Consider the following 17765-nt stretch of genomic DNA (forward strand, 5'->3'; position numbering starts at 1 on the left):
TGTTTCATGTGAACACACGGTTAATGGGTTCTCTCATTGGCAGCGTGTTCAGTCCTGTTTTCTTGTGAGCACTTGGCTTTTGTTGTCTTTGTGTCATGTGCTCTCCTGTTTATTGTCTAGTCCAACCCTCTTTGTTAAACTTTTATCAGTTTATTATGTTCACCTGTATGCTTTTTATTGTATTGTGCTTATAGTCTCCTCATGTCTGCTGACCTGTGCCAGTTAGTCATACGTTGTTCCTCTCTAGTTTCCAGTCCTGCCTCATCTAGTCATGTCCAGCCCTGATCTCAGCCAGACTGCCCAGTCAAGTTTGTTTGTTTATTTGTTTGTATATTTGTTTTTGATAATGTTTGCTTCCTTGATGTAGATTGTTTTGCTGTTTATTGTGTTTAATTATTAATAAAAACCCATAATGTTCTCTGCATAGGCCTGCCTCACCTTTAACCCACCTAGAGGTGACTTAACCCGTTGCAGCCCATCCAGCTACAACCCTGGCTGCAGCATCACCCACTGAAGACACTGCAGTACTCCTAGAGGCCACAGAGTGCAGCTCAGTGCCTGTGCCACCTAGGCTCATAGCCCTCCCGGCCCCAGCCCGGTTCCTTGCCCTGCTGGCCCCAGCCTGCTTCCTTGCCACGCTGGAAGCCAGCTCCCTACCTACAGACCAGCTCTTGCTTACACCACTAGGACACTTACTGCCCTGCCAGCCCCAGTAGTCGTTAGTTGTTCATTTTGGTTATGTATTTATATTATACTTGTATCTGTTTGATTAATATAAATTTTTTTATCTGCATTTTTTGTGTGTATTCTGCACACCTGCCTTTAGCTATATTTATAAATATTTATTTGACCCCCACCCCTGTTCTTGCTCTTTTATTCCCCTCTAAATGACTTTAAATTTGATCTGGTTATATGTATATTCATAAAGTTAATTTATATCCTTTTTTTACTTGTGTTCTCTGTGTTAATTCTGTTAATAATTATTTATCTAAATTATATATATACAATTATATATATATATATATATAATTATATACCGCTACCGGTCAAAAGTTTGGGGTCAGTAGGGTTTTTTAATTTTTAAAATAAGCTTATCCTGCTCACCAAAGCTGCATTTATTTAATCAAAAATACAGTGCAAACTGTAAAATTGTGAAATGTCATTGCACTGTAAAAAAAAAAAAAATGTTCAAAAGTAGTTTATAATTTAATATAAAAATGTATTCCAGTGATTTTAAAGGGGAATTTTCATTACTCCAGTCTTCAGAGTCACATGATCTTTCCGAAATCACTCATAATTTCACAAATAATTTTAATTATTATTACTATTATTATTATTATTATTAATATTAATGATAATTGTAATAAAAGTAATAATGACTACAGTAACCATTTCATTTAAAACTACATGCAATAAGAAAGAAATTATTTAAAATTGTTAAAAATATTTAACAATTTACCATTTCTATGCCTTTAAATGAAGCAATTTAAATGTCAAGTACTTCACAAGTGATTTAGCTAGCAAGGGTAGATGTAAGCAAAAACAAACAAAACATAATCTCCTTATTTATTGCACTACCATAATTTTTTTCTGTAATTCTGAATACATGTGCTGAAAAGAAACAATAATATTTTACAATAAAAATATTACTACTACTACTACTACTACTACTACTAATAATAATAACAATAAAAACCTTTAATTTTGCCTAAAAAGTCGGTAACATTAGTGACAAAAAGGATACATGCATTCTTCAAATATATATATTTTTTATATATAAATCTTTTTAAAAATCATTAAACTGTTATTTGTGTGTTAATGCAGTCTAGGTTTAAATGTTTAAAAGGTAATTGCTTTTTAGACACCTTGCAATTCCAAAAGCAAACGTTTCTATAGAATGACAAAAATATTCCCAGATGTTTTAAAAGAGGCTCGGAAAACAGAACCTTGCAGTAAAGCAGAAAATGCTTAGAAATGAATTCTCAGTCACAAAGACCTTGTCAGGCATAATCCAATAGGAGTTTTTAAATTCATGTTTTTATCAATTGAAAAGCTACTGGATAACAGATTAAGTTAAAGGTGATTGTGAGACTGTGTCCATGCTTGTAGCAAAATATCTGACCGATGTGACATCATTATGACAAATCCCGAACTTCCCAGGTTTGAACGCACCATAATTAAACACCAGGCGTGTTTAATTGGTTTACGAGTTGGAGGAACTCGCCTGTCTTTGCATCATGAATGTAAGTTTTTGCTCTAGTCAATTCATTTTTAAACTTCTACTTTTATAGTAACTGATAAGTTATAGGCAATCTCCGCTATAGATGTACAAACCAATAAAAACAGTATATTATTTAAGGCTATTAGTCTAATTTAGGCTACACCCAATTAACCGTATTATGTTTGTTTTTAGTGTTGCAGAAATTAATGCACTGCTTTCCCTCTTTATATTATGTAGTTTGGGCGCAGACTGCGTGATGCCTTTGTTCAAAATAATGTGAACATGGCTGTTGTAATTCTTGCCGAAGAAAAATCATCGGTTACATTGGTTGATCGATTGGACGATGTTGTTATCAAGGCAAGTTATGCGTTTGTCTTTTTACGTAGGGCTAACGTAGTCTAGTGTATCGTAACGTAAAGTGTGTGTGTTTTTTTAGGAGCTGCATAAACATGAACATAAGAATGTCGCCTTGATATTACGAGCAATTGAAGGTCTGATCAATAAAGATGAAGACTGCATCCACAAACTTGTCCATAACGGTTTGGTTGCGAAGATAAGCATATTTAATTCTGATTAACATTACACATAATAATTAATTATAATATCTTTAAATAATTTCTTATTTGCACGATTTTTACATGTTGAACTGGTTTGAGACGGCGTCAGAGTACCTCAAAGCACAGCCAAAACCACCAAGGGACGTTTTAAAACTCATCGAAGTTTTTTACGAGATTTCCATGGTAATATTTTTATTTATTTATTTTTATCACTGAGGAATTGTTTTTAAAGGAAGTTATAGACTGATTTATATTTCACACACAGAGTCTATGTCAGACCACCATTTCAGGTAAGTATTTAGCACTTTTGTTGTACACTACAGATGTTCTCGATGAAATTATTATAATGATGGTGGTGATAAAATAGTCATAATTATGATTCGTAGGAAGCAACAAGATCCTGGATGTATTTCTTCTGCGGTTCGGCGCTGTTGTTTTGGATTATGAGGTACCTTTCTGTCTTCGTCTAGAGGTAAGTGTGTTGGTGAAAATGTAATGGGGTGAGATAAATAACTGCTAAACGTTCAGTTTAAGTGAAATTACATTTTGTGTCATTGTATTCAGGCCATCAGAACAATAAACTCCATGTTAGATAGCAGCCCCAAAGACGTAAGGAAGAAACTTTGCCACTCAAATGACCATATCGGGCTTTTGTAAGTCGTCCTTTCAGCATTGCTATTATATTAAAAGAGTAGTTGAAAATAACGTGAATGTGTAAGATATCAACTGCATTTTTTGTGGCAAAAGAGTGCACCCTAGTGGTCTGCACCATGAACAAAAACGCCAGTAGAGTTTCCATTAATATTTACAATAATTCATTATAATGAAAAATAGCCTATATATTTCTTACAGAGAAGACTTGGCAAAAGTGCTGACAGATATTGGTGGTAAGTCAGCTATTTTGTAAGTTATAAATTTTGCTAAATTAGTGTTTATTATTTATTGAACACAAATAATTAATTATTATTTCTGACTTTTAAAAGATTATGAAATGCAGGTGGCCATTTCTGAAGCACTCTGTAGAATGACACCAAGGAAACTGAGAGGAGACTTTGCTGGGAAATGGTTTAATTTTAGAAGCTTTGCTTCAGCTTTTACTTCAATTCGTGACAAAGATTTTGAAACTGTATGTTTAGATTTTATTTTTCATTTCTAAAGCTGTGTGTGTATGTTTGTTGCCTTTATTAACAGCTTTTCTCCTGTGTTTAAGGACTGTAGGACATTTCTGAATGAACTGAATAGTTATTTTGGGGGTTCATCAAGGTATATTTGAGTAATTATTAGTGTTGTTGTGTGTGTGTTTGTTGTTTTTTTTATCAGTGGTGGATTTGGGCATGGGCAATAAGGGAGATCGCCCAGGGCGGCATCTTGCTGGGGGTGGCTTGGGGAGACGGTGCAATAAAAAAACATTCCTTAGTAAAAGCATTGAAATACGATTTACTTTATTGCCACTGTAAATTAATACACTTGCATAAAGGCGACAAGAGTAAGGTGTTAGGGGCTATTCACATTTTACGTTTTGCATGTGCAAGTTTGTTTTTCTCTGTGTGGAACAAGTCTATGTAATATGATGATGATGTTACTTTCACTAAGCATGACTATGAAGCAGAAAGGAGGGATGAAGAGTCAGGGAGCCAAGACTTCATAACATTTATTCTCTGCTATGTGTCGGGTCTAAGACTAGGGTGCCATTTACACTCTAACCGCCACTGTTTTTTTATTCTGGCTTTATCCAGTAATCCATACCTCTATATAGCTTTTGACTTATTTGTATTATCATGTGCTTTCCCTAGAGTCTTTTCATTTCCTTGTATTCAAGCTTTTCTTGGTTCAACTGAGGTAAGCCTAAATCAGTTTTTTCTTTTTTTCCATTTTTGTTTTGCCCTTTTTTCATATGTTACTTCTAGTGTGTGTTTTCTTGCATTACATGGTGCTTGAATGCTCTTTTCAAGCTCTTAAAGCCTGAAGACGAGTTTCTACAGGAGTTTTGGGTGGACTTCAACCTTGGAACATCAACCATTACTTTCTTTGTAAAAGACCCTCAGGTGCATCCAAAATGTTTATAATGCAAGTGAATATTGTAATATCAACCATTATATGCAGTGTATCTAAAGTGAGCTTAATGTTGTGGTAGAACACGCTGTGGGAACTGATTCACCTACCTAAAGACATTGTCAGAACATATGATGTTCAAGGTGGGATATGTGGGACTTTTCTCTAACCATACCTTTTTCTTACTCTAAATTTTTCATAAAATGTTTGTTCCTTATTAGCATTAAATCTGAAATTGTACCTGAAGTGGACCAATGAAAATTAGAAAAGCTTTAAATGCCACAAATATACATTTCTTATATTTCAGTTCTCAAAATGACTATGCTTGCAGAATGCGATGACAGGAAGATATTGGCTGTTCACCTGACTACACCAATCTGTCAGGGAGGGATCACAGGCAAAATGGTCAAAATAATTTTTAGCTCTGTGCACAGCATCGAAACAGCCCTACTGAGAGTGTTTGAGGAGAAACCACAGTCTGCCACAGTTTCAAAGGTGACTTGCATAATTAAAAATATTATTATTTTACCAGACAAAATATATAATGGTCAAATATAAATAAGCATACATGTATGTTTTGTGCATCTTCTTAGGACACTCTGCAATCCGGAGATAGCTTGACCATGACAAAAGGCACACACCTTATTACAGATATGCAGTGTTAAAAGGTCCCTTTTGTTCTAAGGTGATATATCTGAAATGTAATTCTGATTTTATAATGTACAGGACCCCAACATGAGCAACCAGTGATCCCTTGTATATTTACAAGGTATGTTTTCCAGACTGCTATGCATCACAGTATTTCTACATACAGTATATTTTGTTTCTCTAACATCATACATTATTTCCTAGTTCCCCTGCTGGAAAATTCAAAAGCATCCATCGGGTAACTAGATAATTTCTACAGCAAACCAAGAAAATCACATACAATAGGTTGTATGGGTGCCCAGTTTGACCAGCTAAGTCATTTTTCAGCTTTCTCTTCTTTTGAGTGGACCGAGATCAAAGTAAGCTTATTTATTGCTGGATCCACAGGCTCTATAATCAAGAGACGGGTATTTTTTTTATGCTTTTTTTTTTTTTTTTTTTGGTGAGTGAAGAGTGAAAGGAAACAGATGCCAAGACATCTTTCGTTTTAAGGATCATTCAGATTCTGAGGTGTGTGTTTGTGTTTTGTTTTTATGTGCTGATAGAGTTCATAGTGTTTAATGCTTTCGTTCCAAAATATATTAATTTGGTATTATTTGCAAAATAACATTGTCCAAATCTGCTTCTCACGTCAACTTTTTAAAGCTGATTTTGGATGCTATCTGACCGTAATATCGAGAGTAGTTTTCTGACGTAGAGTTTAAGTCAGAATTATTAGCCCCCCTTTGAATTTATATATTTTTTCTTTTTAAAATATTTCCCAAATTATGCTTAACGGAGCAAGGAAATGTTCACAGTATGTCTGATAATATTTTTTTCCTCTGGAGAAAGTCCTATTTGTTTAATTTCAGCTAGAATAAAAGCAGTTTTTTAATTTTTAAAAAACATTTTAAGGTCATAATTATTAGCCCTTTTAAGCTATACATTTTTTCAATAGTCTTCAGAGCAAATCATTCTTATACAATAACTTGCCTAATTACCCACACCTGCCTAATTAACCTAGTTAAGCCTCTTAATGTCACTAAGCTGTATAGAAGTGTCTTGAAAAATATCTAGTAAAATATTATGTGCTGTCATCATGGCAAAGATAATAAAAAAAAATAAGTTGTTATAAATTAGTCAAGACAATCTTCTCTTAGTTAAACAGCAATTGAGGGAAAAACAAACAGGAAATATTTCAGGGGGACAAATAATTTTGACCTCAACTGTATGCGAGCAGGCATGTTTATGGCTGCCCCAGGTATCCTTAATGTAAATGTGTATATCAGTGTCTTATTGACACTTGATACCAGCTGATCTGACAGGAAACCAAAGAATTTAACTTTCATTCGAGTTCACTAGCTGATGATTGATTATAAAGCGTGTTTGGGATGCTGTCCTGGGAGAGAGCCCTGAGCTCATAAGATCCTGGAGCCCGGGGCTCCCTCCCATTTTAAGGGCGAGAGGGGAGCTTGAGCTCAGATAGGTATGAACATGTAAAGCTCGACTGACCTGTTAGAGACTTGGACCAGTGACTTTCTTGCTGTAAGGCAACAGTGCTAACCACTGTGCTGCCATGCTCCCCTATCAAGGAGTAGGGGTGGGAGGGGGGGATCCTTCAAGCCGAAGATGACAGGTAAGGAACTCTAGTTAATTATAATGAGTTAGGAATCATCCGATTGGTGAATCATGTGTAAGCTAATGCGGGACCAGCAGCGGTCAATCATAAGCGCGTGATCCTCAATATTTTTATAAGTAAACTTCGTGTTAGATTTAAACATCACTTTGTGAGTTAGCAGGTCAGTGCAGACACGAATATCAGATCCACTGTCCTCTTAGACTGTTTTTGGACAAATTTCTTTTAGTTTCTGGGTCAATGTTTTTATAAACTTAAGTCAGTGTCTTAATGTCCACAAAATGCCACTCAAATGAGAAACTAATGTTGCTTTAGAAGTTTCAAGGCACATATTATACTCTTGATAGATCGTTTGATTTTAGACTTGTATTTTTTTAGCTACATTCACATGTATTTTTACTTCTAGAATCTCAATTTGAAATGTTGTGGTCTTGTGAAATTGTGATCTTTCTGTTTAGGTTGCACGTGCCAAAACAATGTTATTCTGTCAGACGTCATCATCATCATCATCAACTAATGGGTAAAAAAAAAAGTAATACTAATACTGAAGCATATGAAATAATTATGTTCTGTATGTAAAAATGTAGTACTGTGCGATTTTACAATAGCCTAAAATGTTCCTTTTTCTTCTTCAGGTCTACAAAATCCCTTCCTGACACTTTGAGTAGAACTCCTGTGAAGGTTAGCCAGAAAGAAAATATTATTATTATTATTATTATTATTATTATTATTATTGGTGTGTCCAAGAATGCTCTAGTTTACTTTATTTCTCACTAATAAATAGGCTATGTATTCTGATTATTGGTGATGAACTGCTTTTGTTCCTCTTTTATAAGTACGGCACTAAAAAGTTGTAAAATTTGCATGATCGCAGAAGAAAATGAGAATGACGCATTCAGATAAAGGATCTCATCGTGAAGGGACACCACAAGCTGACTACCATAGAAGAAAACCCAGAGCTAAGAGCAAACTCAGAGGTATCATTAATGCAATACATGCAAATTAATGTGACAGTTACTCATATTTTGCAGTTTATAAATCTCAATTACATTTCAAATCGGTGGTAATCGAATGAGTTGCATCCAGAGAGTTAGGCTGCTTTAGAATTTAAATCTTATTTATTTCATTTAGGCAGTAATATACTTTAAGGGTCTTTGTTTAATTTACTGTTCTTCAGCAGTTAATGCTGATTTTAATAATGATTTTTTTAATGAATCATTTAATTTGATTATCTAATGTTTACATTCTTCAAATTACTGGTACCTGCCTCATTATTTAACAACAAAAAAAAGTCACAATCTTGCGCTTGAAATTGCTGTTGTTGGCCATCGCTGCTGTTTTGGAAGTGTGCTCTCATGCTATTTTTCCATTTGGTAAATCTGACCCAAAGTACTAAACTTGAGTAATATATATATATATATATATATATATATATATATATATATATATATATATATATATATATATATATAATGACTACATTGTTGTGTAAATCTTTCACATTTTAATTAAAGATTAATTCTTGCCCAGTTCTTCCTTTTATCTTAACTATTCTTGACCTATTTTTTTCCCTATTTCTTCTGCTATACATTTAAATCTTTAAAACTTTACATTTGAACCAGAATTAGAGTTTCTATGCTTGTTTAATGATTTGAGTATTGCCATCTTAAAAATAATTTCATATAAAAATATTCAGAATGAACAAGCTCTAACATTAAAACAGTAGATTACAAAAATCAGTTATAATGAACAAACAGTTTTACATCTCAATTAGAAAATGTGTAAAATTAGGGATTGAAGTGTACATTTGGTGTATATATATATATATATATATATATATATATATATATATATATATATATATATATATATATATATATATATATATATATATATATATATATATATATATATATATATATGACTACATTGTTGTGTAAATCTTTCAAATGTTTCACAACCTAATTAAAAATGAATTCTTGCCCAGTTCTTCCTTTATCTTCACCGAGCAGTAATGAAGAGGATTTCTCCAAGGTATAAAGTTACTTTCTTTATTTTGAATTTGAATTTAAAATAATTTTTCTTTCTTTCACTATATATATATTTTTTTTTTGGGTGGTGGGGAAGCTATCAATACCCAAAGGAGTTCAAGAAATGAAAAACATGGCAAGTGAAGATGATGACTGGTTTGAACACAAACTAGAGAAATCATTTATCATGCAATCATCTTCACTCAAAGACACTACTGCTGATTCCGGTCAGTATAACAAAACTCAAAGAGGATAGTTGTAAAAGATAGCTCATGACCTATGTTTTTATTTTCTAGGTTTTCAAAACAAGACTGTTTCTGAAAGCAGTTTACAAGCAGATGAACTTGATCTTATGGAAGAGGTACAGCTTGATTTTTAGTATGTTGTGCTTATGTATGTTCACATTTGCTAGAACCAGGTTTGACCCCGTTCAGCTTTGAGTGCTACATTTTATTGTTCATGGAATAGATTCAACTAAACACATTACACAGAATTTGGTCTGTTTTAACATGTGTGCTGGCTTCAAATTCATGATGCAACTCCATTCCACCACATATTGAAAAGCGTTGTACTGAATTTGTAGGGCTAGAGATTATATGAGCTTTGGCTATCACAAGTAAGAATGGAAACTTTTGGGTACGATACAATCTGATTTGGATTCCAAAAGTAGTATTGACCTGTTTTTTTCCCCCCTATTTCTTCTGCTATACATTTAAATCTTTATAAATCTTTTACATTTGAACCAGAATTAGAGTTTCTATGCTTGTTTAATGATTTGAGTATTGCCATCTTTAAAATAATTTCATATAAAAACATTCAGAATGAACAAGCTCTAACATTAAAACAGTAGATTACAAAAATCAGTTATAAAGAACAAACAGTCGTACATCTTAATTAGAAAATGTGTAAATTTAGGGATTAGTGTACATTCGGGAAAAAACAAATTGTGAACAAAATAGTTTAAAATAAATTTTTATATTTGTACAATTTCAGAGTTCTAACAAATAATATATTTTAAAACTAAAAGATTGTGCAAAGGTTAGGGGGTGTTTAAATAATGATAATAAAAATCAAACCAAAAGCCCTCAACAAATTCACCAAAAAAAAAACAAAAAAAAAAAAAACAAAAGAACAAAACAATGAATATTTAAAAGTTTCATCTTTTCATCAAAATGTATAAGTACTCCGAATATAAACATTTTTGAAAATTACTAAATTAACTGGATATATTTCATGCAATATTTTAAAGTGGACTCATTTAGTCCAACTTGGAAGAATGCATCTATGAGGCAAAAACTAGTTTCTCCAGTCTGTATTATTAAATAAAGAAAAAAAGTTGGTTTATTTCACTAATTCGATTCAAGAAGTGACACTTGTATAATGTATACATTCATTCCACACAGATTTTGTTGACAACTAATGAAAACCCTAAAATCGGTAATCTTAGAAAATTAAAATATTATGAAAAGGTTGAGTATTGAACACACTGGTACACACTAATTAACACTAGTTATCAGAGTCATGCCGCAGTCACACTAAGTAATTCTGTCGTACAGAGCTATAAAAAGAGTAAACAATATGATTAGACATTTTAAAAAGCGAGCCATATTGTAAATTTCTGTTCAGAGGTCGAGTTTTGATCCTTGTTTGCTCTCATGCAGTCAAGTTATGCGATTTTGTAGGACAGAATTCACCAATCTTGAACTTTGCAATGCAGCGATCTGTGAAACTTAACGCACAACCTTGCATTTTTGGTCTGACGCATTGGCATTCGTATGAATGGAAGTCTATGGGGAGAAAAGTCCAGTGTGACCGCAGCTTCACACTCTAATCTAGTCATGTAGTTTGAACGGCACTGCGATCTGCCAATGTCTTGCCATGTTGTGTGAGCTAGGCTTTGTCAGATGAAGGTGGCATTCAAAATTTGGGAAACTCTAAGACAGGCTTGAAAACCTTTTGCTCAAATCACCTACTGTAGCAGATCGAATGAATATTTATTCATTGGGATGAATAAAGTGTCCTCATACAAACTATAATAATGAATTGTATTCTGATCATTTTCTGAGAGCCCTGACTTGTACTGTGTACCATCTCTACCATTTATTTATTTAAGATATGCTTAGTATGATAGCATAGCTATAAGCACATCATTCCAAGGACATGCGCAGCTCTGACTTAAATGTGAAGTGGGCTGGTTGCATAAACCACTTGGACTAGTCTTAACGTTGGACACTATTTCTTTCACCCTTAAAGACTGGCTGGAGCATTTTAGTGATTTGACTACTCTAATTTCAATCCAAAAAGCAGAACTTATAAAGCTGCGGTCACACTGGACTTTTCTCCCCATAAACTTCCATTCATATGCATGCAAAGTTAGAACGGAAACGCAAGGTCATGCGTCAAGTTTCGCAGTTCGCTGCTTTGCAAAGTTCAGGCTTTGTGAACTCTGACCTGCGAAATCGCATCACTTGACTGCGAGAAACTAATCAAGGATCAAAACATGACCTCTCTGGACAGAAATTTAACATATGGACCAATCGCTGTTGTCTAATCATTTTTAATCCCACACTATTTCGCAGCGCCGTACAACAGAATTTTGCATACTCAAACTCTAGTGTGATCGCAGCTTTACCCTTGGCTAACTGCTAGTTGGTCTTAACATGCCGACTGTGTTTATGCAGCTGGACCCTGTTATCATCTGGAAATTGTTAATTACAAGGTGACATGAATTTAACTATTGCGTTAATGCATTTTGATTGGCCGATTGTGTGCTTGCATGTACTGTAGCAGTTGATCATGTGTACCTAACAGTTCTACAGAGTGAGTGAGTGAGTGAGTAATTATTCATATTGTTTTAGGAGCATATTTTAGATAAAGCATTACCTTCTCAAAGAAATGAAGCAATTGAATCCTCAGGTGAGTCCGAAGTTGATGCATCTGTAATATTTCAGTACCATACATCATTAACAATTTCTGTAAAAGTAACTGTTGGAACCATATGCCTGCAGAACTGCATGTGCACTTAAATGAAGAGGCAGAGGTGCCTAAACAACCGGCATGCCCACCTAGAAGACCTTTCCTGTCTGGCCCACTAGAGGATGCTGCAGGTACATTTTACCATGAGCTTTGCAACACATTGGACGTTTGAGCCTAGTCAAACTACTTTAAATTTATTTGGGGATTAGTTCACACCAACATTTTAAATTCTGTTAATTACCCTGTTGTTATTCAAATTCACAGAGACCTTTGTTCATCTTATAAGCACAAGTGAAATATTTTAGACTACTCTAAATCTGAGAGCTTCCTACTGAGCCCCGAGTATGAGACGATAACCGTTTTTAAGATATACCATGGTTTGGTAAAGTCAAGGTTTTAAAACTGCCAACATTTTCTGCTATACTGTTACTACGGTTTATGGATATTTTTTTTTTGTTTTGTTTTTTTACGTTTTAAGTTTTTTAGGACAACAGTATCTCCAGCAGAAATGATACTCAAAGATGCCATTTTAAATGGTAAAGAAATCATTGTTTATTAAACGAATGAAGACGGCAGAAGCCTGACATGACAAAGTTTTAGTTTTTTACCCAGTCATTTGAAAAATATATACGTTTTAGAGCAATAATGACAATACTGTAAAAGTGTATTTTTATCCAAGGTTATGAAACCATCAGAATCGTATACCGGCCCATACCTAGCCCTGAGACATACAAAGTCCAGAAAAGGAACCAAAAACACCGTCAAACATACCATGTGACTAGTGATTCAACTGTATTCATAAAATGCTCTTAAAACTTAAATGGAAAAAAAAAACTTCACCTATGTCACATTTACTTTTTTGAGAACTAAGTTGGTTTGCTTTTGCTGGAGGATGAGAGGGCTCTCTAAAGTTGTGTAAAATATTGTAATATGTGGTCTGAAAATAAATTAAGGTATCAAGAGATTGGAACAGCTCCTTTTTTTTTTAAACTCTTTTTTTTTTCTGAGAAATGTATGGTGCTGATTAGCAGAATCTGAGTAAATTGCACAAGATATCGTTGTTCAAATGTACCAGACAAAACAACTTGAATTGCATTTGAGGTATACATTTTTATCAGTTTATGTATTTCCTGGTACTCAAACTCTTGAAAATGGCAGCTTCAAGGCCTTGCTCTTTAGCTTGAAAGGATTCAGAACAGCTTTTGTGTTCTGCTGCTTTCTGCCAAACGGGGGGGATGACCTGAATACCACATTTAAAGAGCTTCTCTCACTTGCTCTCGCTTTCTTTTCTCTTTCTCTCTCTCTCTCTCTCTCTCTCTCACTTTCTATCACTTTCTCTCCTCTCTCTCAAATCTAAACACATTTATTAGAGTTTGGGTGTAAGTTTAGGTTAGTTTATTAACTTTGTGGTTTTTTTTTTCCCTGTGTGTATAGAACGAGTAACTGAAGCTCTAATGGAAGGTGGTGAGGAGTCAGAGGAAGAGTTGGGTGCTGGTGTTAGAAAAGCATTTAACTCGTTTAAGATTCAGTTGAGAGCACACTTTTCTGTGAGTACAAATCTTACTCCAGGCCTTTCAACTTCCGATAACTTATCTGGCCCTAAGATTATCCAACTCTTACATGCAAATTGTGATTTTAATTCATATTTAAAATTTTCATTTGAATCATAAAAGGATATATTTAGTGGGCATGTACAGATAGCTGTTTTCCTTAAGTGGATGGAGCAGAATGTCAGAAGTTTTAAAATGACAAAAAACAAACATAGGATTAGCCTTGTGTTTCAAGTTCTCAGAAGACAACAGCTTCCATTCTCTGAGCTGACAATTCTCTAAATCTCATTTGCTCTTCTGCATATGTTTAGTTAACTCACCCCTGTCTTGGTTAGTGAGCGTGGGATTTTCTTTGTGATCCAGAGCAGGTACAAGAAAATCGAAGCCAGAACACTGCAGTCTTTCACAGACTGTCAGAGAAATGTGACCTCCCTCCTGGGAACAGTACACAATCAAAGGTACAAACATAAGAAGCGGCATTCACAATTAACAGTATTAACATTTCCCCCTTGACATGAAAATGCATAAATGTTATGTAATTTAATGTGACTACTGTACATGTGATGTTTAAAAATATAATTACCAATCAATGCATGTAGGTTATTGCATCTGGAGCAGTTCCAAAACACTGTGGTGCACCAATTGGAATGTTTGGAACAGGATTGTCTGTCGCTCAAATCCATTGAAAAGGAGACTGTGGTCTGTCTCAGCTTTTCAATACACCTTTTCTGTATTATAAAGGCTGTCTTTTAAATTTGAACTGAAATGTTTCTATAATCACTTGAACAATTATATTTAATGGAACTCTATGATGATCTCAGCTAAACACTCTTAATGTTTCAGAATTTCTGGCGGTCAGAGTCGGACACAGTCCGGACATTCTGTGATAGACAGCAGAACAGGTAGAAAAGTCTAAGATTGTTATCGACTATTTTAATGTGGTGATGTCGTTGATTGTTGTCGATCTATTTCATAACTGTAACGAGTCCATTAAATAATATCTTGACATTTATTCTTCTATCTTTTTATTATTATTCTTGGAAGCAAATCAAATTAAAAATGTAATACTAGATGTTAAGCATTGTATATTGTCAAAATGGTCTATAATGGGTTTGCGTGAGCATCTAGAAGGGTAATCTTATTAATCCCTGAAAATGTTGATGTTTTTGTTGTTGTTAATACTTGGAAGCACATTCCAAATTTTGTCAGCTTTTATAGAGGGCAGTTAGATATTTGACCTACCTGCACTTATTTTAGAATTGTAAATAAATGTCGCATTTATGACACAGTGGTTCCCATCTACAGTCCTCTGCTCAATTGTTTCAGAACATTAGCTCTTAAGCAGAAAGCTTCATGATTTGTGCAGTGTCAAATAAGAAAGACCGAAAAAGTACAGAGCAATGAATGCCTGGGACTGGATTTGGGAGCCACTAATCTTATGTATTTGTATTATTTCTCTAATTAAAAGAACTTCTGATTTATTTATTTTTTCATGTCAGATTGCATTCTCTCTTACTACCTGATGCAAGTGCACAACCATCATCATTTAGTGTATCAGCACAAAGAGAGGCAAAAAGCACTGTGGTAAGTGGTCTATTCAGTAAAGCTCTTCTTTGCCTATGTATGAAAGCTAGACATTTTCCTTTCTTCAAATTAAGATTATTTAAACCTTGTGCTTCAATAAAAAAAAAAATGTTACACTGTGGTCAACAGAGGACAAAAATGTCTGTGTCCAAACACATTACAAAAGTAACATTTTCACAATTTTTGTTATTAGACTTCTTTACCATTATCAGATCTTATTTACTTAATTGCTTATCAGACCATAACTACCAAAACATTAAACTTTTAAATCATTCTAATATAAGCCTACTTTTGACTACTGGTGTCACCTTACTAAATTTTGGTACTGGGATTTTCCACTAACATTTTAAGCACTGTCGATTTAACAAAAAAAAAGCACCTAAATAGCTTAGCATTGTGATTTTATTTTTCCAGTTTCACCATTTTTCCATTCATACATTGTAATAGTCATTGAGGATTTTTTAAAAACAGTGTAACAATCTTGTCTTGTTCTCATGAACCCAATCTTGTGTTTTGTCTCGTGGAGTATTTTTTTAATTATTATTAAACGTATATACCAAATGGAATCTAACCTAAAACCCAAAAATCAAACCATACTGAGAAGTTTTTATTGTTGCACCACTAATAAAAATAAAATAAACACACTGCTCAAAAAATAAAGGGAACACTAAAATAACACATTCTTATCAAATACTTTGTTCTTTATATTTTTGAATGTGCTTACAACAAAATTACACAAAATGATCAATGGAAATTCTGTTAAAAAGGCTATAAATTTGTGCCAAATGGCATTAAATGTTGAACTTAAGGAGTTTCTACTGGAACATTTTTGTCCTGAAGGTCCTCTGTGTGACTTTTTTTTTGTACCCTGTGTAAAATTAGATTTATGACAGTAAAGGAGGATATTACATTTTATGTGAAAACACATTTCTGCCCAAATATATGCAATGACAGCCAAAATGCTCAACAAATGAAAGGGGGAAAAAAGGCAAAAATGTGCATAAAGATGCACAAAGGGTAAATGATTGTGTAAGTATTTATCATGTGTGCAGTTAATAAATACTAATTAGAAGGTGTGCAAGTCAAAATTGAAATGTCCTCTTTTCCAGCCTCCCTCCCCTCAAGAACAATCACCCATGATGGTTCCCATGTCAGAGACGACCACCACAGATCTCTAATAGGTCTATGCACTAAGAAGCCATTTCTTTTCGTGTGGCACTTCTTTTCTTTTGCCCATCATATGTGTGCTCTTTCTAATTAAAACAATTGAATATTGTCTTTTTTTTGAAGAGTTTTGTTATTGTGATCAATACTGTGCCTGTATTTGACAATTGACATTTAGCACATATATACTGTATGGACCAAAACTACTGATGACTTCTCAACCTGCTTGTCTGTGTCTAGAGGGTTTCAAAAAATAATTCCTGAAGCTGATCGAACTTTTCAAGTTAAGCAATAGAGATAAAAAAGTGCTTGAAACCCTCTGACAATAGGTTGTCTAAATGGTCCTTTCAGGAATATCAAGAATTGGATCTTTCCTATTTCTAAAACATTTTTCTAAAACATTTCCTCTTCATTATGTCACCAATTATTACTAGTCCACTAAAAGGGCTGGTTGTCTGCAAAAGACAAATGCATGAAAGGACAAGATAATACAGAGAATTTCACTTTAACCCTACAGCTGTAATTGCTGAGGAGCATGTTGCGTGGATCGAGAACTAGACCAAAATTTAATTTTGTAATAAAACAATAATCATTGATTTGGTCTGATGGAAAACGTATTAAAAGTATTAGGATTATTTTCTGCAGCTGCAAATTGGAGGAAAATATTTGTCTGAAGCTCGTTTGTCTGCTTTCATTGCCTAATAAGCCAGCATGTTTTTTTTTTTTTTTTTTTTTTTTTGTATTTGTTGTTTTGTATAGGGCAGTGCCCTCTGTCCCAAAGCAAAATGTGTGTAAAGCATTTCTTTACAGATGAAAACATTAAAATAAGGAACTAATTGAAAATTGCTTTAAAATACTTGATGACAGTGATTAAAGAAACCCTCTACAGCCACTAAAGACTGGAAGAAGTGCTGTGTAAGAGACGATGACCTTTGGCCATAAGTCATTCAAAGCAAGTGAGTGCACACTTTTTAGTAATTTTCTGGTCTGAAATGTACTGTGCCCCTGAAGGAACGTCTTTTTGGGAAAAGAAGAGATGGATAAAAAAAAATGTATGTGTGTGTGTGTGTATATGTATATGTATGTGTATATATATATATATATATATATATGTATGTATGTATGTATGTATGTATGTATGTATGTATGTATGTATGTATGTATGTATGTATGTATGTATGTATGTATGTATGTATGTATGTATGTATGTATGTATGTATGTATGTATGTGTGTATGTGTGTATGTGTGTGTGTATGTGTGTATGTGTGTGTGTGTGTGTGTGTGTGTGTGTGTGTGTGTGTGTGTGTGTGTGTGTGTATATATACACACACACACACACACATACTTTTTTTTATTATTTATTTTTG

The 17765-nt window shown here is 33.9% G+C and overlaps 1 protein-coding gene across 18 annotated transcripts; it reads left to right on the plus strand.

Annotated features, from left to right (window-relative positions):
- The first annotated feature begins 1865 nt into the window (after nucleotides 1-1865).
- Nucleotides 1866-17240, plus strand: sycp2l (synaptonemal complex protein 2-like). 18 transcript variants are annotated; one of them, XR_012399056.1, is made up of 34 exons: nucleotides 2206-2243; nucleotides 2459-2578; nucleotides 2658-2774; nucleotides 2851-2961; nucleotides 3044-3068; nucleotides 3165-3250; nucleotides 3343-3431; nucleotides 3631-3665; nucleotides 3762-3904; nucleotides 3989-4041; nucleotides 4572-4617; nucleotides 4731-4823; nucleotides 4913-4973; nucleotides 5162-5325; nucleotides 5424-5463; nucleotides 5557-5599; nucleotides 5683-5716; nucleotides 5806-5837; nucleotides 5931-5988; nucleotides 7552-7613; nucleotides 7729-7774; nucleotides 7968-8070; nucleotides 9081-9127; nucleotides 9221-9350; nucleotides 9420-9484; nucleotides 11982-12039; nucleotides 12132-12230; nucleotides 13534-13646; nucleotides 14013-14107; nucleotides 14249-14348; nucleotides 14493-14551; nucleotides 15149-15233; nucleotides 16116-16262; nucleotides 16343-16511. XR_012399056.1 is itself a non-coding variant. In XM_073939931.1 (33 exons), the coding sequence occupies exons 1-33, from the start codon at nucleotides 2238-2240 to the stop codon at nucleotides 16409-16411; spliced, it is 2511 nt and encodes an 836-aa protein (XP_073796032.1). In that variant the 5' UTR covers nucleotides 2206-2237; the 3' UTR covers nucleotides 16412-17240. The 18 variants fall into 18 exon arrangements, 8 of the variants coding, with proteins under 8 accessions (NP_001373506.1, NP_001373507.1, XP_073796032.1 ...); XR_012399057.1 differs by having other exon boundaries at nucleotides 2860-2961; XR_012399059.1 differs by lacking the exon at nucleotides 16116-16262 and having other exon boundaries at nucleotides 5138-5325; nucleotides 14018-14107.
- Nucleotides 17241-17765: the final 525 nt, after the last annotated feature.

The sequence above is a fragment of the Danio rerio genome, chromosome 24 (genome assembly GCF_049306965.1).
Source record: "Danio rerio strain Tuebingen ecotype United States chromosome 24, GRCz12tu, whole genome shotgun sequence".
NCBI classification, from domain to species: Eukaryota; Metazoa; Chordata; class Actinopteri; order Cypriniformes; family Danionidae; genus Danio; species Danio rerio.